Below are 25,171 nucleotides of genomic sequence, written 5' to 3'. Positions count from 1 at the left end.
CAGGAAAGCCTACGTGTTAGAGTTTGTATTATTGGTGTTTTGTTACTTTGATAGGAAATCAAATACTTAATAAAAGTAAAATAGCATAAATGACAGTGTTATATGTTGCACAACAAACGATACATTGTTTGTGGTGTATCAAAGTATCACTAGATTGCCACGACCCTAGCTGCGAGTGCGTTATCATACTGCTTAGTGTGATCTTAGTTATCGACACTTTGATGGTAAAACTAAAACGGGTAGATATCACCTGTACCTTAGACTTTTTATTTATTTTAAGTTCTGCGAACATGGCAAGTCTTGCATTATACAAGACCTTGGACAGGTGACAATAGCAGTCTTTATTTAAAAGTGACTTGATCTAATGTTATCAGCATCCAACGAGATTATCTAAGATGTACATGTCGAACAGCTTGGATTAGATTACTTTTGCATTCAACGGTTTTTAGCACTCGGGGTGATCCCCTTGAGTGTCGGAATTTGGCAGTGGAATTGTATTGCCCCGACACAAGCCCTGTCATTAAACGGAGCAAAATAGGACCCAACTATAGAAGCAGGCGTCGGTACATGGAACAGGTTCGTTACCCTGCACCCAGATTGCACTGCCATTCCAAGCAGCAACTTGAGATAGCAAATAATGCAACTGAGCAAAGGTGAAAGACAATCAACATTATCTTGATGATTAGATGTGGGTGCTAAAGGAATGATGGGTGGGTGAACACGGGATCTTGCGAATATAAGGCAACGAGGTAAATCAGTGCATTGCATTTAACCTCTTCCCAAGGTTTGCTGTCAAATCAATTGACTTAGCGCAGCATGAACATCGTCGTGGCTCTGACCGCGGTGCTGTGCGCGGCCGTGGGGCTGAGTCACGGCTCGCGAGTGAGGTTGAGCGACAACGGCTACGAGGGTTTGGTCATCGCCATCAACCCCGCCGTGCCGGAGGACCCCCAACTCGTCGACGCCATCAAGGTGAGTGGATGGAGATCAGCAGTGTGAAGCTTTTTTGCTTTTAATCGAATTCGATGAAGGTCCATTTGAATTTTCAGAGCAAAAAAAAAACCTGCAGCAACTGCTTATTAGCAAACACACAAAGCCAAAGACCTGCCACCATCATTAACTATTTCTAGATTTGAAGTACTCGTGACTGCAAGGATTCATATTCTTGGGTTTTTTCGGTAAAGTCACGTAGGTAAAAAATTGAAATTAAAATTAATAAAAGTTAAATTAAATCAAAAATCACGACGAAGTACAGCAAGCATGCTGTGACGGTTCCACCTGAAGACGGAAGCTTGTGTTGCCTCCTAAACGTCGTGATTTTTATTTTTTATTTTACTTTTATTAATTTCATTTTTTTACCTACGTGACTTTACCGAAAAAAACCCAAGAATATCATTAACTATGTTATACAGTAATTATATAGTAGTTTACTTAATGTGTTTTTTCGGCAATAAGGCAGTGTTGATGAAGGTGGTGGTTTTGTTTTTAGCTTTTGCTTGTATACCACTGCTAATGCAGTGTTTTTTTATTTGAATTTGTTTACAAAAAGTCACAATATTACAGTGACTGGATTTTTTTTTAAAGCTATCATTGTTGCACTGCTCCAGTCAGACTGTATCAGGGCTCACAATGCTGCAAACAAGACTTGACTGGGGTTATTGGAATAACTCTACTAGTTCTCTGATGCCATGGGCATACTGCTTTTAGCTTCCAAAGTTTGGCCTTCCACTTTTTAACAGCTTGCTCTATTTTTTTGCAAGTTATTAAAGGATTGTTGGGCATATTTTTAAATTCTTTCTTACCGAAAGACCCAAAGAATAAGTTAAGCAATCATGTTTATACATATCATTATACGAGGCAGTTTATTTAGATTCATAATGTGTTTCTTTTGCAGTAGATTTTGTAAGTATACTGTCGATGTTTAAAATATCCTTTCATCACTCCACAGTGCCAGTGCAATACATCTGTCACGTGGGCTATTATGCAAATTGATTTCATGTTCAGCAAACTGCTGCGATGCTTAAATGCAAGCAAGCATTTTTTTACAATTTTATACAAGAATATAAGTACAAAAATTGTCAAAATGTTACTTGCTTGTCAACATGGCAGCAGTTTGATAAAAAATCTAATCAATTAACATAATTGCCCACATGACAGATTTATTTGATTGGATCTGTTTGATGGTGGAGGGTATTAATTAAAGAATGTACATTATACCCACACGATATAATCCAAAATAATGTAATCATGAATCATAATATTGGTCGTGAAAGCCTCTCTATAGAATTAGGCAGTTTGCTTGTTGCACGTTCAACGTCCTGGCGGACAAATTGTCGCAGATGAAGTTGACAGCTGCACACTGCATAATTTTAATTACAGGAAAACTCCACTCATCCATCATCTTAATACCCGCAACTCATATTATCCATGAGAGCTGTGGGGTCTGCACAAACGGGCCTATTTATCATATTCTTCATTATTTCCCCCCTTGGATAAGTGGAATAAAATAAGTAGATAATCCTGTGCTGTGGATAATAGGATCCGTCTGACCCCCCCCCAACCCACATCACCATCACCACCGATAAAGAGTTCTCCTGTACGTGCGCTCTGAATCTCAACAAGCTTGCAATAGCTACGGTGAACACATCAAATCATTGTGATCCGCGTTGTTTCATTTGTACGTGTACTAAATGTTGGCGCCACGGTAGCTAGGAGATGTTAACTTCCTCGCCTGATATGCAGAAGGTCGTGGGTTTGATCCCAACCCTGACGCCTGCTGTATATTGGAGTTTGCATGTCTCTCTCTCCAGGGTCGCACGCATTTTTCGCCGGTCCTCCGATTTCCCCCCTCCCCACACCCCCACACTTAGAAACATGCGTTTTGAGTATTTGTCTGCGATCAATTTCCACGTGACAAGCCACTTTGCTGAGCTATCATTTGTGGCCAGGTCGCTTCTGAAAAAGAGCTCTATGGCTCAGTGGGCCTTACCTGGTAAAATAAAAGATAGTTAGAATGATTATGTCGTTTTAGCCAATTTGCATAAGAAGCATTGGACTTGACATAAAACATTACAACCGGTAAGATATTTGTTGCTGTCTTGAAAACTGTTTCTCGCAGGATATGGTCAGCGATGCCTCTGCCTACCTGTTCAAGGCAACGCACCGCCTGGCGTATTTCAAACACGTCAGCATTCTAATTCCATCTTCCTGGAGCTCACAATCAAACTACACACGACCCAAACACGAGTCCTATGGCAAGGTAAGAGCTGATTTTAAAAAAAACTGAACTCTTCAGCACAAGTAGCGTTTCCAGAGTTTAGACAGTGGTGATAAATTGTTTCCATTCATGTTTTAAACTTGTTTGCGTGGCTAACACAACTCTTGATATTCAAATAACATAAGCACAAAGTAACAAGTTGCATGTTTCAATCTGTGCTGAAGCAACAGTCTTTTGAAGTAATGCTTATGAGAGAATACCGGAAGTTGGTGGTATGGTTTGATTAAAATTGTGTGCACGCACACAATTTTGATGGAAAGAATCAAACCATGTGCAGTCCATTTGTCAATACACTGTTGCATGAGGGCCTATACGTGAAGTATTGGAAATGACGGCAGGAAACTCCTTGACGGGTAACACACTTCTTTTATTAATTCTTCACTTATCTCGATACAACGTGTAGTCTCTATTCTTCCGCGTACGGTCACCAGACACCGGTACAACTCGTAACCTCTTCTCTTCCTATAACACACCGTACTGAACTCGTGTAGACTCCAAGCCTCTAGCTACACACGCCTCACTCGTCTCGTGTAGACTCGCCTCGTGTAGACCTTATGCCTCTGGCTACACACACATCACTCGTCTCGTGTAGACTCTTCTCGTGTAGACCCTATGCCTCTGGCTACACACACATCACTCGTCTCGTGTAGACTCTTCTCGTGTAGACCCTATGCCTCTGGCTACACACACATCACTCGTCTCGTGTAGACTCTTCTCGTGTAGACTCGTCTCGTGTAGACCCTACGCCTCTGGCTACACCCATATCACTCGTCTCGTGTAGACTCTAGGCCCCGGCTACACACTCGGCATGCTGACACTGCATGCTCACACTACCCCCGCCTCTGGGTTACACAGAGTCCCGGTCCTCGCAGGACAGCGGGACTAGGTACCGCAGGGCCCTGGCTCTTCTTCCCGTCTTCAGTCTTCGCTGGTTACACTCTCCCCGTGCGCCTGTGCGCATCCCCTTATATAGTCGTTCCTCCCGGGAGACGGAGCGGATGCGGACCTCGATGCGAGCATCGCTTGTTAGTGAACCAATCACAACGCGTTATCTGTACGATCCTTTTTCCCCAACGCGTGTTTCCACTCACCAACCAATCACGCCGCGCTGCCACTCGATCACTCCCACACCAGCACGTCACCGGCACCCAGCCAATCAACACCACACAACCCACGATCCCGCGCTGACCCCTGATCGCTACCCCAGCGCGTATCACCACTACATACGTACACCGTGCGGGTCGTAAGGGTTGTTTAACAAATACTTCACCATGTTGGTGAAGGTGGGGGGGATACAGAGCGATGTTTTTTGCTGCACTGCCATTCGATACTGTCCACAGCGCCTACTGCCCCTGCTTAATGCACATTATGGTCACCCATCCAAGCACTCTTCAGGTTCAAGGCTGCTTAACTTCTGAGATCTTATAGGACCGGGCGCATTCCGGGTGATCTGGTCACAGACACAAGAAAGGTGTTTCATGAGGTTAATTAATAACTCTTCAAACCACTTAAATGTGACGTATGCATGTCATTGATTAATTCGTAGAATGTTTTCTCACACGACTCTTTTATTTGGACGGTATTATATATACATCCATAAAGATTAGATATTTGATAAAATACTTGGATCCACGGAACATAGAAACCACGATACACTCGTTTACAACACTGGCTTCAAAGAGAAAACAAATATACACTTGGAAACGTTTAGGGCAAAGTCCTTTCCTCAAAGCAGAAGGGCCATTCCTGTGAAAAAGGGCTTTGGCCCGAAACGTTACCAACCATCTGTTTAACTTCTCCGGCAGTTTTGTCAACGAGCGTGTGGACTTTTATTTGTCAATTGTGCTTTCTAGACCAATGCCACCAATTAATTTGTTAAATAGAACCCCCTCCCCTGTGTTTTAAGCGGGGTAGGGGACAAATCGTCTTTGAACCCTGGGAATATGTTTTACTGCATGAGATTGTGAAAGAGAAGCACAATGCTCGTCTGAGGTTACGGAGCCTGGCTCGGAGGACAGCACTACTGTAAGAATGCAAGGTCGTTTGGGCAGCTCTAAAGGCAAACATCATCAATTACGCTTTCGTGAAGAATTGTTTGAAGATTAGAAGATGTGTTTCCTACTGGAAGTGAACACAAAACGGATCAAATTATTGCGTATCCTTAAAAGGAAAACTCTAGATTCATGTGGAAAAGTGAGATTCTCTTCGGATCCCGTTTTAATTTCGCTTCCGTGGCTAGGAGATGTTAATGACCTCACCTGGTATACAGGAGGGTCGTGGGTTCAATCACGACCCTGACGCTTATATATTTGCAGTTTTCATGTTCTCCCCGTGGCCACGTGGACTTTTCTCCAGGTCCTTCGGTTTTTCCCTCCACATTTAGAAACATGCGTTACGAGTATTTGACTGCTATTAATTTCCACGTGATAAGCAACTTCGTTGGGCTATCATTTGTGGCCAGGTCGCTTCTGAAAAAGAGTTATATAGCTCAGTAAGCCTTACCTGCAAAACACAAATATTTGAGTTTAAGTTTAGTTTGCACTCACGCTTTAAAATGCAGAAGTCTACGTTTTACTCCCAGCGTAACAGTTGAAACAATGGGGAACGTTTCTTGAATTTCCCCGCCTCCTCTGTCCACTCAACAGCATAAATGGGCACAGTAATGAGATGAACAGGTCATGGTGCGCTGGGCCAATATTGTGGGTACTCATACCTCTTCCGAGATGTCTGGTTAGCATGGGAGAGTCGGCCAATACTCTCTAGAGGGGGCTTTCTAGAGCTCCCTCTAGCGGAGGCCTTTTCACGAGCAGTGGTTAGAGCAAGCAATTACAGGGCTTAATGGTAAAATAAATGGTAGTCAGCCAGCAGCATTCAGTGGTGTCAGGTATTTTTATGCCAGAAAAGTAAAGTTTGGCCTTAGGGAATCATCATGATTATGCAACAAATGTCAATTGACCAAAGGATGGATTCACCCTCATTTCTTTCTCCATCCACACAAAAAAAACACAGGCGGAGGTGCGTATCGCCTCTCTGGACGACCCCGTGGATGACTCGCCGTACACTCACCAGTACGGGCTGTGCGGGGAACCCGGCCAGTACATTCAGCTGACCCCCAACTTCCTCCTGGATGACAAAAACCTGGACGCGTACGGCCCACGAGGTACGTTCATACTGTGGGACAAAGCTTGCACTTTAGATAAAATAACGCCGCGTTCGTGCAGGTTAGACCTTGGGTCAAGCGTGCGATCTGCCGTTTTGTGCGTTACAAGCATGTTGTCCAAGTGTCTCTTCTTAGGGGGCACCCCAGCACCACTCTGAGGGACTGGAGGGGGCTGAACCCCACCCCTTAAAGCTGAGCACCTCAGTTGAAACATGTTGTAGTCGTGTAGAAAAAAAAACGTTGGTACAATATTGGACACCAGCAGCAGTTTTTCTTAAAATTTTCAGCATCAATTGCACTTGATTTGCTGCAGTGTCCTACTTTTAATTCGTGAGATTCGTTTGGTATTGATATACAAACTGTCTGCGGTAGTCGGAGGGAACTGGACATAATGGAAACATTTGAACAATTAAGTGATGTGTGTCGCAGTCTTTCATTGTATATATATATAGGGGGTGTGAGCTAGGCCAGAATTCAGGACAAAATCATATCGTACGTATGTTGAACTTCTTTCGCACCATACCTAGCCAAACGTGCTAAGCGGAGGTGCGAGGGAAGGACAAACAAACTTAAAACATAAAGCAGTTCTACTCGAGTGGCTTTCTACTCTTGAAGAGCGTTCATGAAAAGCACTTTAACGTGTATAATGTTTGTTTAACATCGAATGTGTCGAACCCCTCCCTTCCCCCACCCCCTGAGTTTGTGTGAGCCCCCACCTTTAAACAAAGTCACTCTACACAGTTGGTGGGCCCAACTGTAAACCATAGTCGTCGGTGGATAAAAAAACCTCAAGTCAATTTGTTTCCCCACCCAATTGCTCAATGTGGGCAGTGATCATGTCTTGTTGGTGGCAAGTGATGGAAATTCCACATTTCTATGGTGGAGGAAAGGTTGTTCGAAAACTTACCACTGGTGACTTATCACAAAGTGTTATCATTTTATGAACCCAGAGATGATGGGCAGTCAGCCCCTGACTGGAATGTTACATGCTACCTTCCTGGGATCTCAAGCGATAAAACCGGAGCATGACAGCACTCCGTGGCCAAAAAACAATTGTAATGGCACATCTACAAGCTACTTTTATGATACTTAATCTGTATTACAAAATATAAAGTGCAAGGTTTGCTGGATCACATGCAGATTTGTGCAACTGCCAAACCCATTTGGCTGTGAGGTGGCACGTATATGGCAGAATGGCAAATTGCTTCTTCAATGTATCCGTGTGGATTTGTGTTATCCCTTTTTACGTTTCGTGTGAAACACAATCCTCATGCATAAAAAAAAATTGAGAGACTAAATGATAAAAGGATGTGACACCAAAACGAGGAACTGCAGGGATGAGACTCCCGACTCGTGGTGCCGCATGTTGAACGTTATCAGGACCACTGAGTGGTACAGAGCCCCGCTCCAACAGCTCGTGGGTGTGAGATGGCTTGTGATTGGCGGAAAGCCACGAGGTTGTCAGTTGGGGGAGTTAACGGACATCCACGAGGTTGTCAGTTGGGGGGGTTAACGGACATCCACGAGGTTGTCAGTTGGGGGGGTTAACGGACATCCACGAGGTTGTCAGTTGGAGTGGTTAACGGACATCCACGAGGATGTCAGTTTGGGGGGTTAACTGACATCCACGAGGATGTCAGTTGGGGCAGTTAACAGACATCCACGAGGCTGTCAGTTGGGTGGGTTAACGGACATCCACGAGGTTGTCAGTTGGGGGGGTTAACGGACATCCACGAGGTTGTCAGTTGGGGCAGTTAACAGACATCCACGAGGCTGTCAGTTGGAGGGGTTAACGGACATCCACGAGGTTGTCAGTTGGGGGGGTTAACGGACAGCCACGAGGATGTCAGTTGAGGGGGTTAACGGACATCCACGAGGCTGTCAGTTCGGGTGGTTAACGGACATCCACGAGGCTGTCAGTTGGGGTGGTTAACGGACATCCACGAGGCTGTCAGTTGGGGTGGTTAACAGACATCCACGAGGCTGTCAGTTGGGGTGGTTAACGGACATCCACGAGGCTGTCAGTTGGGGTGGTTAACGGATATCCACGAGGCTGTCAGTTGGGGTGGTTAACGGACATCCACGAGGCTGTCAGTTGGGGTGGTTAACAGACATCCACGAGGCTGTCAGTTCGGGTGGTTAACGGACATCCACGAGGCTGTCAGTTGGGGTGGTTAACGGATATCCACGAGGCTGTCAGTTGGGGTGGTTAACGGACATCCACGAGGCTGTCAGTTGGGGTGGTTAACAGACATCCACGAGGCTGTCAGTTGGGGTGGTTAACGGACATCCACGAGGCTGTCAGTTGGGAGGGTTAACGGACATCCACGAGGCTGTCAGTTGGGAGGGTTAACGGACAGCCACGAGGCTGTCAGTTGGGGCAATTTAGGGAGCAGGAGAGTCGATAAAAAAGGGTTAAATAGCAGCTGGAAGGCAGTTAAGCCTGGAGAGGAAAGTAAGTGGCTAAGTTGTGAGATCTCCATAAGAAGTTATAGGATAAATAAGTTACCGATTGTTACAATTGTGAAGTCAAATATTGCAACAGCAGTAGTGCGAAAGAGCGATTTCTTGTCTGTACCTTTACATTTAAGACGTGTGATATTTTTTTTTGACCGAGGGTCACATGTCATTTGACTCGTGAACCTGAAAGCAGGTTTGTGTGTCGATGCACAGGAAGGGCCTTCGTCCACGAGTGGGGGCACCTCCGATGGGGCCTCTTCGACGAATATAATGAAGATGAGCCCTTCTACGTGCACGGCAATAATGTCGAGTTCACAAGGTTGGTTTTGTAGAGGATGAGCCGACACGAGGTTGGGGGGGGGCATGTATTTTATCCACACTTGCTCACAGCCCTCAGTCAGTCCATCCCCCCGTCCCCCCCCCATCATCTCTCGAGCCCCCCGATGCCCCCCTCTTATATCTCCTCGCCTGCTGCCTCCCTTATCCCCTGCTCCCGCCCCACTGTCTCACTCCTTTTGGTGGGAATCCCCCTTGTTTTGGCGGGAACGCTCTGCGTGCCCCTTAACCCACTGTCCATCTCCATCCCTACCCCTGACATCTCTTACAGTTGCACTCCTACAACCACGTAGGCCTCATTTGTTCCGTCAGAAAAAAGTGCAGATAAATATCGGCGAGGCAAGTGACTCCAGAGAGATCCTCAGAGAATGGAGGTTAAATAAAACGGATTCCTTATTACATTAAATTATGTGTTTCGCGTTCTTTTGGTTTTCTTCAAAAAGTGAGAAATTAAAATGTTGATCTGAATTCCATCCTTTGTAGCAGGGTAGTGTGGGCAAGTCTGTCTCCTAGTGTATGAACTAGAGTTTACGTGAAGGGATCTCCGAAGTAGCTCTGTATAATCTGCTTCCACTGGTCATTCTCTAACACTGCTCTGCAAGAGATCCACGTGGATTTTTCGTCTCACGACGACACTCACGCTGATTTTATTAAAATAAAATATGGGAGGAGACACAGAAATACCTTGCGAGTCACGGATTGTATTATTTGGTGAAGATACTCGTCTCTATAGGTGTGCCTGTTGAGTTTGTAAGCTAACATTATTGCCCTTTTGTATAATGGTTAAAAAAAACATTGGGTTTTCCAAATTTTATACCACTTTGTGTCATAAGATACAGAAATTTCTATTGAAAAAATGCAAAAAGCAATATAAATACATCATGGTAGAGAATGGCATGTGGCAGATGACATTCATCATGAGGCATATTCATTCCATTTTATCGACATAGTACAAGTTAAGCACATGGACTTTAAACTGCAAGAAGTCAGTGATCATCAGAGCTAGAAATATACTTTAAAAATAAGAAATCACATATAATATTAATATTATTTACGCACTGATGACTGGGCTGAGCCTACCAATTCTCTACGCTTGAAAGCCAAAGTTAATCATAGGAGGAGGTCCCAGGTTTCAACCCAAGGTGTCAACAGCGCTCGTTCAGTGTTCTGACATGGCATCGTCTTAAATTTCGATTTAAAGCTTTCGTGACTGCAGGGATTCATCTTCTTGGTTCTTTCGGTAAAGTCACGTAGAAGGGAAGTAATAAAATAATAAAAATAAAACATAATAAAACAATTCTCACGACGTTTCGGCCACAACGCAAGCAGCCATCCTCAGGCGAAGAATGAAACACCCCAAGCTTGGAGCGTATATTTAAGCTTAGAGTCGCGGCATCTCTTCAGAAAGGTGAGAGACTCGATTAGCTGAGCCTTCTTGTCCCGGAGCTTGTTGAAGGATCTCAAAGTTATGTGGAAACCCTCCCCGTAGAGGCGGTTAAATTTCGATTTAAAGCTTTCGTGACTGCAGAGATTCATCTTCTTGGTTCTTTCGGTAAAGTCACGTAGAAGGGAAGTAATAAAATAATAAAAATAAAACATAATAAAACAATTCTCACGACGTTTCGGCCACAACGCAAGCAGCCATCCTCAGGCGAAGAATGAAACACCCCAAGCTTGGAGCGTATATTTAAGCTTAGAGTCGCGGCATCTCTTCAGAAAGGTGAGAGACTCGATTAGCTGAGCCTTCTTGTCCCGGAGCTTGTTGAAGGATCTCAAAGTTATGTGGAAACCCTCCCCGTAGAGGCGGTTAAATTTCGATTTAAAGCTTTCGTGACTGCAGGGATTCATCTTCTTGGTTCTTTCGGTAAAGTCACGTAGAAGGGAAGTAATAAAATAATAAAAATAAAACATAATAAAACAATTCTCACGACGTTTCGGCCACAACGCAAGCAGCCATCCTCAGGCGAAGAATGAAACACCCCAAGCTTGGAGCGTATTATTATGTTTTATTTTTATTATTTTATTACTTCCCTTCTACGTGACTTTACCGAAAGAACCAAGAAGATGAATCCCTGCAGTCACGAAAGCTTTAAATCGAAATTTAACCGCCTCTACGGGGAGGGTTTCCACATAACTTTGAGATCCTTCAACAAGCTCCGGGACAAGAAGGCTCAGCTAATCGAGTCTCTCACCTTTCTGAAGAGATGCCGCGACTCTAAGCTTAAATATACGCTCCAAGCTTGGGGTGTTTCATTCTTCGCCTGAGGATGGCTGCTTGCGTTGTGGCCGAAACGTCGTGAGAATTGTTTTATTATGTTTTATTTTTATTATTTTATTACTTCCCTTCTACGTGACTTTACCGAAAGAACCAAGAAGATGAATCCCTGCAGTCACGAAAGCTTTAAATCGAAATTTAACCGCCTCTACGGGGAGGGTTTCCACATAACTTTGAGATCCTTCAACAAGCTCCGGGACAAGAAGGCTCAGCTAATCGAGTCTCTCACCTTTCTGAAGAGATGCCGCGACTCTAAGCTTAAATATACGCTCCAAGCTTGGGGTGTTTCATTCTTCGCCTGAGGATGGCTGCTTGCGTTGTGGCCGAAACGTCGTGAGAATTGTTTTATTATGTTTTATTTTTATTATTTTATTACTTCCCTTCTACGTGACTTTACCGAAAGAACCAAGAAGATGGCATCGTCTTGTCTATAACAGGTGCTCCAGAGGCGTGACAGGCGGCACTGGAGTAGTGAGCTGCAGTTCTATCGGCTCTTGCAAAGTGCGAGAGTGCAAGGTCGGAATTAACGGACTGCCTGAACAGGGCTGCATGTTCTTCCCCGACAAGGTTCAGAAGGCACGGGAGTCCATCATGGCCCTACAATGGCTTGACAACGTGAGTCCGATGTTCTTTAACCCTGTTCTGTTACAGCATTAGAAATGGGTTTTAAAAAAGAAAGGGACTTCGGACTGTGCACGGGGATAAAATTTGCAACGTTATGTTTGCCATTAATAAATGGACAATGGGTTACTGGAGTCCATGGCACATGTGATGCATTGAATTAAACTGTCTGGCATGATATCCGAGACAACTGAAATTATCAGACAAACGTATAGTGCGAAGACAATTAAATGCAATGTTCATGCTAATTGCTCAAACCAATCAAGTGGTGATTGTGCAAGGTCTCAGTGTAACTTTTTTTGTGGTTTCAATTGTTGCCAAAATTCTGTACAATTTTCAAACTCTGAAATTATGCAAACATTGTAATAAATGGGTTACAAACAAGAACGTGCAGCATCGATAAAGTAACGAGTAGCAGCGGGGTGGCAGTGGTGCACGCCTGTAATTCAAAACTATGGAGGCGATGTTTAGTGGATCGTACAAATGTTGTGAAACTCCTTTCCCGTGGGTATCGAGGTGTCATCCTCTGGCTTGCCAAAAGGCAGTACAGCAAAAATGTTAACTCCACCTGTTCCATCTGCCTGGTATAGTGCCCCCCCCCCTTGCATGCGTGGGTTATCTCCGGATGCTCCGGTGTCTTACCGCATTGAAACACTTATTATTTGGGTGGAAACATCTTAATATATAGGCGGCTGTAGAGCTTGGGAAATGTTGGTGCTGGCTCAACGCCAAGCTGCTGCCGTCCCACTGGTCTGTGGTTTCTTGCATCTCCTAGTCCTTGTCTCGTCGAGAGTAAGTGAATACTGTCAAGTTACATGTTGAAATTACATCCATTATAACTGAATGACTATTAATGCTCTTCTTTGACAAGCTAACACTGTTGGTGATGCACCAACCCACATCAAGAACATTCCTTGCCCAAATGCATGACGGTATGGCTGCAGGTGGAAGAATTCTGCACGGTCAACTCGCACAACAGAAATGCTCCGAATCTGCAAAACCGACTGTGTAGCTCAAGCAGTGCCTGGGACATCATGGGGAAGCATGAAGATTTTAATAACAACGAACCACCCCCCGCCGACGTGCCCACACAGCCGACATTCAGCCTCCTGCGGCCATCCCACCGAGTCATCACGCTTGTTCTGGATAAATCGGGCAGCATGAGTGGGGTGAGTTACTTTTACTCGCACAACAAAGATATTCCCGTTCTAAAACAGAGTCGAGGCATGTGCGTGGCCAACAATGCAAGCAGTTAAGTCTGCAGTGTGTGTGGCACATATAAAAGGTAGTTAACTTGATTAACCTAACTATGTAAGGAGTTGTGTAAAATGTGTCCAAAAACTAGGAGTTTCACCTCTAACATCTCTCAGCTCTGCAGAACCGCTCCCCACCGTAATTTATTTATGCAGAACAATGCCTGCAGCTTCCACATCCTTATCCCATCCGTTGCTCAAACCCTTATCCATGTGTTCATCACATGGCAACTCTAGGACCGCAACTCTCTCCTTTATGGCCTTATCAAACTCCTCACCACAAAATTCCAAATGATCCGAAATGCCACACGCGTTCTCACCCGCACCCATAATTAAGGCCTTGCCCCAAATAAGCAGATCCTTATTCTGGCTCCAAATATAATTTCGCACCAACTACAAGATCGCTCTCATCATCTTCTAGATCCCTCATTTACTTGTCCTTGCCGAACTCTCCCATTATGTGCTCTCCACTTGAGCCACCAAGGCTCGTATCAAAAGTCTCATTCAACGTTTGCTCAATGAGAGGCAATGCTTTCTATGTTGTTGCTGCTACTCCCACCGTTTGAAATTCCCTTCATCTGGCCATTCACACCGCTGAGACTCTCCCACTTGTCTAGGTTCAATATTTATCTGCTACATATATAAATCTCTATGAAGTGTCTTCATTCACACTTCTGTTATGTAAACAATTCCTATGGAATTCTACTCATTTCCTTCTCCAACCCCCACCCCCTCTTAAAACTCGCAGGATGTCCACGTTTCGCCTAATTGCGCAACATCTTGAGATACGGTCACATTTAGATGGGTTTTTTTATGAATGTAAATTGTGTCGTACTATATAAATGTACGTGTGTTAAAATCCCCTGCTCTCTCTATTTTTATTGTATTCTCCTTCGGGTGCAGGGAAGTCGTTTGCAGAGACTGCGGCAAGCGGCCGACATATTCATCATGCAGATTTTGGAGGAAGGAGCCATGGTTGGAATTGTCACTTTTGACAGTTCAGCCCAAACCAAATGTGGGTTAACACGAATAACGGACACTAGAAGCCGGGAGGCACTAAAGTCTTGCTTGCCCACAGGTGTAGGGGGCGGAACAAATATATGTGCAGGTGTTTCAAAAGGGTTTCAGGTAAGTTGTGAAGTCTGACGTATTTGTTTTCTGAATCGTCAAAGGCAGTTGTCACAATATGGCAACTATGTGATGATGTGTCCTTTATAGTGTGTTAGCAGCAATACAAAATATAGCAGAAATACAATACTATAGGGGGGACCGTGTTGCAGATCCTTTAATTTGTGGCGAATTTCTGAGGTTAGACTTGTAATCCGTGATAAAAATGTTGGTGCCAAAGCAGTACACAGCGAAGTATGGGAAGAATTCACCACGTGAGCCCATTAATCCGTGAGAACGTTGCAGATTACAGGGGAAGTGCGGGATGTGACTGGCAGCTAAATTAATCCGAAATAAATCTGCCCATTATAAGGTTAAAAAAATGTAAAAGACCAAATGGTGTATATCTGCCATATGTTAAAGGTGCATATCTTCTATATGGGTCTATGTTTAAGGACTTTTTGCATTTGCTGGACGTGATATCCAAGTTTAAGGAATACAAATGTCACGTCCTTGAAAAACGAATTGGATCACCACAGCTCCTCTGTGCAAAAATAAACAACAAAATAAACATTGCAAATAAAAAAGATACAAATCTTACCTCCGTATTTTCCTTGCAGTAGCTACCTTTCCGCAGCTCCGAGTTCGCCCCACCCATTTCTGTAGATCTCGGTTTACTGTTTGTGAAGAGGTTTTAATTGGCTGCGGTGTTCTGTGGATTATCAGAAGAGGAGTCTTGAACCGCCAATTACTCACGAATTACACAGATTCACGGGTTTTTGGATCGCAAATTATTAGATTGTTTTCTTGCAGACAGGAGTTTCACCATGTAAAAATGAAATGCATTTGTTTTGCCCATCAGCAAATGGGTATTCTGGAACAAATAATTGACAGCAGTCTTTTGTGCATAATGGGATATCCTTGGCCAGTTTTAACTTTGAGATTCTTATTAGCAAATCATGCCTATTAATACAAATGTTATTGTCTAGAGGGTTTTGCTAAAGCTACGGGGACCGATAACTCTATGGATTAACTAATTGGCTGTTTATATGTTTAATGATGACACGTGACCCTAAACAATGGCGCATATTGATTTGGCATAATTTTTGTTGGAAAAAAGCACTGCGTTGTGTGTTATAATTATGCCTCAATTATAAATGACACGTACATCAATCATAACAATATATTACTCATTTGAACTGTCATTAAATGCATAACGAGACATCCCAAGGGAAATGCAAGGAATATGACTGTATTCTCAGCAAAAGATGCACGTCAAAATAAACGCTACATTTTGACGTCCCTCTGCACAGGTTTTGTCTGCAGATGACGGCAGTGCCTCCGGAGATGAAATTGTCTTAATGACCGATGGCGAGGATGGTGGCATCAGTTCTTGCTTTGAAGCCGTTCGCACCAGCGGATGCACTATTCACACCATCGCCTTGGGACCAAGTGCAGTTAAAGAACTCGAGAAGCTCGCAGAATTATCGGGTGAATTTTTTTAAATTTCTATTTTAAAATATGCATTCATCAAATTGTCCACATCCTCCACCCCAAATTAGCTACAATCAATGAAACCAAAGGAGGAAACTTGGTTTAAGGCCACACCTGCAAGAGTCACAACACGTACGTCATAGGGTTGTGCAATCACTATGATTGTTTCAAGGCTGCCAATGAATATGAGCAGCAATAAATGCAAGGCAGAAATCATGTATGTTCATACAGTATCATCTCCATGCAGCGCTGGTTATGGGCGTTGTTTGACCATACTTCGCCATGCTTGTCAGCGTGACGGGAGAAAGGGGGTGGCCCAGGACTGAGGCCTTCATCCAGCATTGGACTGACAAAAAGGCTGTGAAGTTCCATTTCATCATGGCCTCAGGAGGCCAAAAACACCGAGTTAGCAATGCTGGATTCTGATCAAAGCAACCGCCTGCGATTGCATGGACTTTTTCCGTGTCGCAAGTTTATGATGTTTAGCTCCATAAATGACAGCACAAGTAAAACGTCGTTTTTTGCTAAATTTAGAGGAGTAAAAACAATGAAATTTTATTGCCATGTAAAAATACATGCCCACTTTAAGGCTTGTGAAAGTGTGCCTCTATTTTTGATAAACAGGGCTTGTGAAAGTGTGCCTCTATTTTTGATAAACAGACCCAATAAAGATACGTTTAGAAGTCGTTCTGTTACATCATCCAGGGCTGTTCTCTAACTCCAAGTAGTGCACTGCTGCCTGTTAGCGTTTCAGTGGAAATGTATATTTATCTCATATGATGCCAATCGCGTGATTTTAACAAAATTGTGAGAGATAAAAGCAGCAATAATGGACTAAACTATGCATGTTATGCTGACTACCCAATGGTTTCTACAATTATACTCTCTCCCATCTTCCAGAGTTAAACCAATGTCCCAGAATAAGGGAAGCACAGTGCCATAACGTCTCCCATTGCCTTTGTTGTTTTTTTAGGTGGTTTGAACTTCTTTGCAAGTGATAACGTGGACGGCAATGCTCTTGTGGATGCGTTCACATCCATCACTACAGACAGCGGAGACTCAGATGCTTTGGTCATACAGGTAATGCAGCACAACATTACTAAAACATTTAAAATAACTCAGGTGGCATGGCGGTGCGGTGGTTATTACACTGGGCCATACAACCGATGACCTCAGTTCGATTCCTGGCCACAGCTATCATCAGTGGCGAGTGATATCTCAACCATTCCTGGGTGCATCCCTCACCAACCCGCAATGCCCTGCATGGCTAAGAATGGTTAAGTAACATCCACAACCAACATTGTGATGGGAGGCCTTCATCCAGCAGTGAATTGACAAAGAGCTGTGATTTGTTATTTCAAAATCATATTTCCTGCAACAATCTTTTTAAAATGTCATGCTATGTTCTGGATTTCATAGCCAACATGGAATGGCTTCCAGTGTGCACAATACATCTCGATGTAGCCAGTGCCATGAAGCTACATGTACGACCTTGCGAATGAAAGTGAGACGTTTCTAAAATGCCTTTTGTTAACAAGACTTCATTCATGTTAGAGAGCCCATGACACACAATCTAAGTGCACAGTTATAAAACAAGAGCCGTTTGTACTTTGACATGCGTTTTCCCATAACAGCTCACGCGTAATCTGTGGCACTACATAAAATATCATAACACTTCTCTTACAATTTTGTTTATTAAATTATAATGAACCGCGCCACACATTCTGATGATTCGCATACTCACATGGATGAATCAATCCGCAGAAGTCCTTGTCGGGTGTCGATACTCCGTGTATTTAAGGACAGAACGGATTCAGCGTGGGGGGAGACCTGGATCTATTCTGGGTGCTGGGGTTCTTGGTCGTCCGACCTGAAGGAATTGCGACGATTCGCCAAGACGAATTTGAAGGAGGTTGCTCGGTTGGGGAAATAACTAGGGGGAGAGGATTGGCCAATGATTTGAACGTGCGCAGGTAGAGGTGCGAAAGGCAAAAATTAGAGAGCAAGGGTGCAGATCAATGCAAGGGAGAGCGGTTACATGGGGACTTTGCGAGAGCAAGAGGCTGGGAGAAGGGTGAGAGAAATAGTGCCTCCTCGTTATTAGCGAGGGATACATTCCGGAGATGCTTGTGAATATCAAATTAATGCATTACGTCAAATACGTAAATAAACTTTTAAATGCGTGGAAATTATAATAACATCTCTGTATCTCACCACTTTATCTCATCACTTTATGTCTCTTTGTCTCTCTAGATGCAGTCGTGTAGAGTTCCAGATTGCGATTTGTGGTTAGCCAAAATCGCAGATAGCAAGTTCATGAATAACGAGAGAATACCGGAAAGCTCAATGTTGACAAATAACACCTGAGCTGAGTCTTTTAGAAAAGCAATGGTTTAACCCTGGAATATGTGTGAAGAATATGCTTGTATATGCAGTGTCTAGGGTCAATAACAATGGCATACATCTTCTTGTAGAAGGGAAGTAATAAAATAATAAAAATAAAACATAATAAAATAAATCTCACGACGTTTCGGCCACAACGCAAGCAGCCGTCCTCAGGTGAAGAATGAAACACCACCACGAAAGAACCAAGAAGATGAATCCCTGCAGTCACGAAAGCTTTAAATCGAAAAATGGCATACATGTTTAATAATGATGTGCTCATTGAATATCTACAACTATAGTACGAGAGGAAGTGCCCATCTCTCAGTGATGCTCCCCACCACATTCTCTCCATCTCCAGGTGGGTGGCTCATGGTCTCCAGATTGCTGGGGGTTGAACGACGGGACTTCACGGCAATCACTATTAGAGATATCGTCTAAATCGTTTAGATCAGCGGTCCCCAACCTTTTTGACACCAGGGACCGGTTTCGTGGAAGTACATTTTTTCACGGACCGGGGGGGGGGATTCATCATTGGGTCTTTCCCCCTTTTCAAAGAAACTCTCCAGCGACGTTTGTTTTTTACGCATTTTGGCTATGGTGTTAGAGCTTGTGGGCTTACCAAAACTGTGACTGAGACAAGTGCGCAGTGTGGGAAAGAGGCGCGGACGAGAGTGGTAAATAAAACAATGGGGGTGGGCCACGCGGGGACTCACCGCTCTCACCTCCTGCTGCTGTGCGCCCTGGTTCCTAACAGGCCACGGACCGGTACTGGTCCACGGCCCGGCGGTTGGAGACCCCTGGTTTAGATTGTCGATTAGTGATTCATGTCAAAACATTTCAATGTTTGGCATCGGCTGTTGCTCATTTCTACTACTCTTGTTGGCAGCTGGAGAGCACCGGTAAAGTTCTCATCAGCAATCAGTGGATGGATGGAGACGTCAACATCGATGCCTCCATTGGGAACAACACGCAGTTCGTGGTCACCTGGCAGTCAAGTGTCCCAGAGATGCACATTACTGATCCAAATAATGTTACCTACCAAAACGGAGACTTCGTCATTGACGGAACATTCAAAACTGCAAGGCTGACCATTCCAGAAAGAGCTATGGTACGTATTGTATCACGATTTTTCAGGGTTAAAAATTATTGCATCGGTTACCCTCTCTGATGGGACTTGGTAAGTGGGACATTATAGATGCTGGGATTTGTTACGAAAGGGGTTAATATTGCGGTTCATTCAAACATGCCTCATTCATTAAACAGCTAAGCGTAATTAACAAATACATTTGGTTTCAAACATGTAGGCTTTCAAGACGCTCATCAAGACGCTCATACATACATCGAGATAAGAAAGTGTCGGATGGTGATAGTCTGAGGAGTGATATTAAACATTAAAGAAGCGCTGTAATTTAATGATTACAATGATGCACAAATCAACAGGGCACTGAATGCCAAAACTAAATCAAATAACACGAGCGTTGAAACTGACCAAGTCATTAAAATTATTAAAATACCATACATTGTGGGAGTAACTGATAGATTATCCAGATTTTTGTAAAAACAAAACATCCAAGTGAGATTTTGCATGATACATAAAATACAGAAACTAATATCTGGCACTAAAGATGTATTAATGAAGCTATCAACAGAAGGTGTGTACCGGATTAATTGCACGTGTGGCAAATGCTATATTGGGCAGACAGGACGAATGATCAGCATGAGACTAAAAGAAGACCAATGGAATATTAAATACTCCCAAATACAACTGTCGGCAGTGGCAGAACACGTGTGCCAACACGGACACTCAATTCATTTTGATCATTTTGAAGTTTTGTGCAAAATAGTTACTACTGGCCAAGACTAATTAAAAAATCTATCGAAATTTAGAGAAATAAAAATAATTTTAACCGTTCAGATAGCTACTGGCTTAGTGCTGCTTGGAAGCGAATCATCAAATAATACATTGCTTAAATGCATGCCTATACATGTCACCATGAGTCAATGGGGATTACCTGTGCACAGACAATTACAGGTACTCTATTTTCGTGCACACAAATGACAGGAGGTACAACAACAATGTGCATGCATAAAGTACGTTGATTACCATATGAATAACCCAACCGGCAATGGATACCCATTGTAATTTATATGCATTCATTAACCCCCCCCTTCGCCCGTGAAGAGCTCACGAGTGACGTCATCACATCTATCCCTCTATTTAAAGGACAAATCGAGGAGGATTTCTCCACAAATACGGCTGTCGCCTGATAAAGCTAGTTGTAATTACTGGCGAAATGTCATACTCAGATTGTAAATGTTGTGTATTTGCTCTCCAACACACCATTGTGCTGTACTAGTAACGAATCGGCATGTTCTGTTTACGTGACTAACATAATTAATTGGCTGTGTCGGGTGGTGGCGGGTTTAACGACATTTATATTTACGCCATCTAACCCAAAAAAACCTGTATTATGAACAAATACATTTCAAACCAAACGTCATATTTCGTTCTCAGGCTGGGACGTGGAAATACTGGCTAGTCAATAAAGCTGCCAGCACGGACACCCTTACCCTGACGGTCACCAGCATGGCGTCCAGCAAGGGGGCGCCTCCCATCACGGTGGAGGCACACATGCGGTCCTCCAGCGGCATCTCTTTGAGCGCCTTGACCATTTACGCCGAGGTGAAGCGTGGGACCACGCCTGTTGTCGGCGCAAACGTCACCGCTCTGATCGAGAGACCTGGCAGCGCAACGCTCGAGATTGAGCTGCTGGACAATGGCGCGAGTACGTTGTGGGTGTGAGCAGCTCACAAACAAAATGGTGGTGCTGTTTGATAGACGTTGTCAGCTTTTACCAATCTCATTGCCACCCAACTGACTGTGACAACAATGCATCAATAATGTTCAAATGAGGCCATGTGTCTGCTAAAACTGCTCATCGCGCTGAAAAGCAAAACAAATTTTGTGGAAAAGTAATGTTGTTTCATATCCACCAAATTTATGCAAGATACATAAAGGGGATGCTTTATTGATCTAGGGCTTTATTTCACTTGTGCGCAGGTGCCGACATAAAGAAGGACGACGGAGTGTACTCCAGATACTTCACCCAATACACGTCGAGTGGCCGCTACAGCCTGAAGGTCAGAGTGGCAGGAAGTAAAGGGACAACGAGGCTAGCTCCACGCAGAGGCTCCAAAGCCATCTTCATTCCGGGCTTTCGAAACGAGAAAGGTGATCCTTGCTAAACAGCCAACACCATGTGGCAACACTCTAAACAGAAACGCAATGGAAGTAAATTCCCATTAAATGCTTTATTTAACAAGGTAACATTATTAAGTGTCTCTATCTGTATCCAAATGAACTTTGCCGTGGCTCTGTATCATCAGAATTAACTCTGGTCTCTCCCACCAGGGGAGCTGGTGGTAACGCAGGTGCCAGCTCCGGCGGGTGGGCAGGTGCTGGTGCCGAGTGAGGACTTCAGCCGAGTGGCATCGGGAGGCTCCTTCCAGGCGACGGTGCCGCCGGGCGGGCCCCGGGACATCTACCCTCCGTGCCGCGTGCTGGACCTGACGGCCGAGTTGCTGGCGCCGGGGATTGTCAGCCTGGCTTGGACGGCGCCCGGGGACGACGCCGACTTCGGCCAAGGTGCCCCAGCCACACAGCCACACAGACTCACAGCTTCCGTCAGCCACACACACGGCATCCCACCACTCACGACCTCCATTAGCCACACACATGGCATCACACCACTCACGACCCCAATTCGCCACACACACGGCCTTACTCGCTTGGCACTCACACGTGACCTCCATCAGCCAGATATGAAAACTGGCTCCGTCAGGAACACACATGGCACTCACATACATGGCCTCCACCAGTCACACACATTGCACTCACTCACTACCTTCATCACAATTACCTTCCAGGATCTTTACGATTCACTTCATAGCATGGAAATTCCCCATGGTATGTTAATTCGTATATATTTTAACAACCAATAACTGGAAATGTCCTTATTGACAAGTCTGCATATAATTCAGCAGTTAATTTACACCAATAATTCTCCAATTCATCGATCATACTTGAAATTATATTCTTACAAAGCATTATTAAAATTGTAAATGTTGTGGATTTATTCTCCAACACACCGGTGGGCTGAAGTAGTAACTAATTGGCACGCGTTGTTCACGTGACAAAACTTGCTGGCTGTGTCGGGTGGTGGACGGTTACGACACATTTATACTTAAGCGATCTAACCCAATACCCTTTGTTATAGACATTGTTCGCTGTATTCATATGTAACAGTTAAATTATGTTGTTTGGATCCCCTTCACAGCTTCAAAATATGAAATCATTACAAGCGACAGCATTGAAGGCTTGTTGAATGGCACAGAGGAAATGATCGTGCCTAAAGACAACGTCACACTGGGAAACACAAGTGACCCGGCGGTCGCGGGTTCCACTGAAACATTTGCCATCTCCATAGCTGAGCTCCAGCCAGGAAACAGCCTCTATTTCTCTGTACGAGCCATCGACAAGAACAACAACAAAGGAGAGAACTCCAACGTGGCGTCCGTGGCACCTGCGTTGATTGTTGACCAAAACAAGGCACCCAACCGTAGTGGTCCACCAACAATATATAAACCCGCATGCACAGTGTACTTTATGGTAACCATCATCACTCTAATAGTGACAGTGTTCCCTACATCTTAAACAGCCTGTGATCTGTTACAGACAATAATGATGAGGATGAGAAAAGGTGGTCAGAAAATACCAGTTTTCTTTTTGTAACAGCTAAAGCATAATTAGTTTTGATCTTTTTTGGGAAGTAATATATGAATGCTAGCTTTTGACAAAGTGCCATGCAGCTTGTGTTTATAAATCATTGATTTTACATTTGATTAAGATAATTTTTTAATGTTGTAAGCAATTAAGACAATTTAATTGCAACGGCAATACCATGATGTTGTTAATTCGATTTTTTTGGACAATAAAACTTGTGAATTTTCACTCATGTTTCCCTCATAATTTATTCTAGAATGGTTTTAAACGTATTGTTTACTGTTTTGCTAAATGTTGTCTAGATTATGACTGATTCCAAAACTGTACAGTAAGAGATAGTCTCAGTTAACATGGTCTGGTAACAATATGAAAGTCTTTATTCTCAACAAAAATGAAGAGCAACCAAGAAACTCAGCCTTCCAGCAGTCCGCACCATGACTGCCCACACTGATGCACACGCGTAAAAAAAAAACGTTACGTAACAGTTAAATGCTGTTAGTCGGATGCCCTCTGCAGATTCATAATATGAGATCACGATGAGTGACATCGTTGAAGACTTACTGAGTAGTACAGAGAAAATCATAGTAGCAAGTGACCGCGCCACACTTGGAATCACGTGGCACCGGCAATCGATCGCAGGTTCCATTGAAACGTTTTCCATTTCCGTAGATTAGCTCAAAACAGAAAACAGCCTCAATGTTTATTTATTTGACTAGGTAAGGACCAATGAACTATGTATTTATTTTTCAAAAGCCACTTGGCTGCAAAAGATAGTTCAACGAAGTGACGTATCTTGTGGAAATGTATAGCAGCCAAATAATCGTAAACACATGTTTATAAATGTGGTGTGGAAAACTGGAGGACCCGGAGAAAAATCCACGTAACCGCTGGGAGAGCATGCAAACTCCATTTTATTTTTAATATTTCTCTGTAGGAGCAAGTGACAAGAAACACTATTTAGGAGATTACTTTATTGCGGCCTCTGTGCCCAGACTGCCCTGTGGTGGTCCACCAATATACTCAATCCTGCATGCAGTGTATTTTACCATGATAGCCATTATCATTCTATTATTGTCAGGGTTCTCTACAGCTTAACCAGCCTGTGATCTATCACAGACAATAGTGTGGATGAAAAAATGGCGGCAGAAAATACTAAACTGATAATCCACGTGACTTATTACTTTCTTCACAGCTAAAATGCATAACTTAACCATATGATTTGCTGTTGTTTAGATTATTTTTGGAAGAAATATATGAATGCCATGTTTTGACAAAAATGTGTAATGAAGCTAGTGTTATAAATCACTTACAATATTATTGGTTTTAGGTTACTTGTATGTATATGAAGCAAGTATGCTATTTCAAATGCAATTGCTGATTTCTTTGGACATGATTTTTTTGGGACAATAACGTTCATGAATTTTAATTCATGTTTTCTCCATAATTTATTTTAGAATGGTTTTAAATTGCTGCACAACCTAATGCAAATATGTGCTACGTTCATCCATCATAGGCCTTTGTGTCTCGAGAGAATTATTTTGCACCTTACGAGGTCAGCTGTAGGTTTTGGCAGCGCCTAGAATGACTTCGTAGGCCAATCCTTGAGTGGCAATCCTTGCCACAGCACTTGCAAGTGAATGTGGTGGCAGCTCCAGAGGTGTTTGTTGCCTTTTCTTTACGTCGCTCCCTCTTGGTCTGCCAAGCAGTGTGTCTTTTCTCCTCGCCTCTCCTGAGGCCTGTTTTCACAACCTGCTGCCAGCTGAGTCGGTCGCCGGCAGTTTTCTCCCAGTCATTTGGGTTGATGTCGCAGCTCTTCATGTCCCGTTTACAGACATCTTTGAAGCACAGGACTGGGCGACCAGTGACCCGTGTGCCTGATGCCAGCTCGCCGTACAAGACATCCTTGGGTATTCTGCCATCTTGCATGCGGCGCACGTGTCCAAGCCATCTCAGGCGCCTATGACTGAGTAGAGAGTACACGCTGGGAGTGTTGGCCAAGTTGAGGACTGACGTGTTGGGA

General features: G+C 43.8%; 1 protein-coding gene across 1 annotated transcript; it reads left to right on the top strand.

Annotated features, from left to right (window-relative positions):
- The first annotated feature begins 831 nt into the window (after positions 1-831).
- On the top strand, positions 832-23,464 carry LOC144938021 (calcium-activated chloride channel regulator 1-like). Its single transcript, XM_078865718.1, has 15 exons — positions 832-972; positions 3,119-3,259; positions 6,287-6,437; positions 9,111-9,216; positions 11,946-12,123; positions 13,074-13,298; positions 14,286-14,510; positions 15,803-15,980; positions 16,957-17,063; positions 19,255-19,476; positions 20,884-21,154; positions 21,430-21,600; positions 21,781-22,014; positions 22,706-22,987; positions 23,454-23,464. The coding sequence occupies exons 2-15, from the start codon at positions 3,122-3,124 to the stop codon at positions 23,462-23,464; spliced, it is 2,499 nt and encodes an 832-aa protein (XP_078721844.1). The 5' UTR covers positions 832-972; positions 3,119-3,121.
- Positions 23,465-25,171: the final 1,707 nt, after the last annotated feature.

This window comes from Lampetra fluviatilis, chromosome 20 (genome assembly GCF_964198595.1).
Source record: "Lampetra fluviatilis chromosome 20, kcLamFluv1.1, whole genome shotgun sequence".
Lineage (NCBI taxonomy): Eukaryota > Metazoa > Chordata > Hyperoartia > Petromyzontiformes > Petromyzontidae > Lampetra > Lampetra fluviatilis.
Note: the sequence above shows the minus strand (reverse complement) of the source record. Positions and strands in the feature narration are given on the sequence as shown.

Bases quoted from the DNA above. Each gene is read 5' to 3' on its own strand.
- LOC144938021 (XM_078865718.1), top strand. From the start codon at position 3,122: ATGGTCAGCGATGCCTCTGCCTACCTGTTCAAGGCAACGCACCGCCTG. The intron at 6,438-9,110 runs GTACGTTCATAC...GTCGATGCACAG, and splicing joins GGACGCGTACGGCCCACGAG to GAAGGGCCTTCGTCCACGAG. The intron at 19,477-20,883 runs GTACGTATTGTA...TTTCGTTCTCAG, and splicing joins CCATTCCAGAAAGAGCTATG to GCTGGGACGTGGAAATACTG.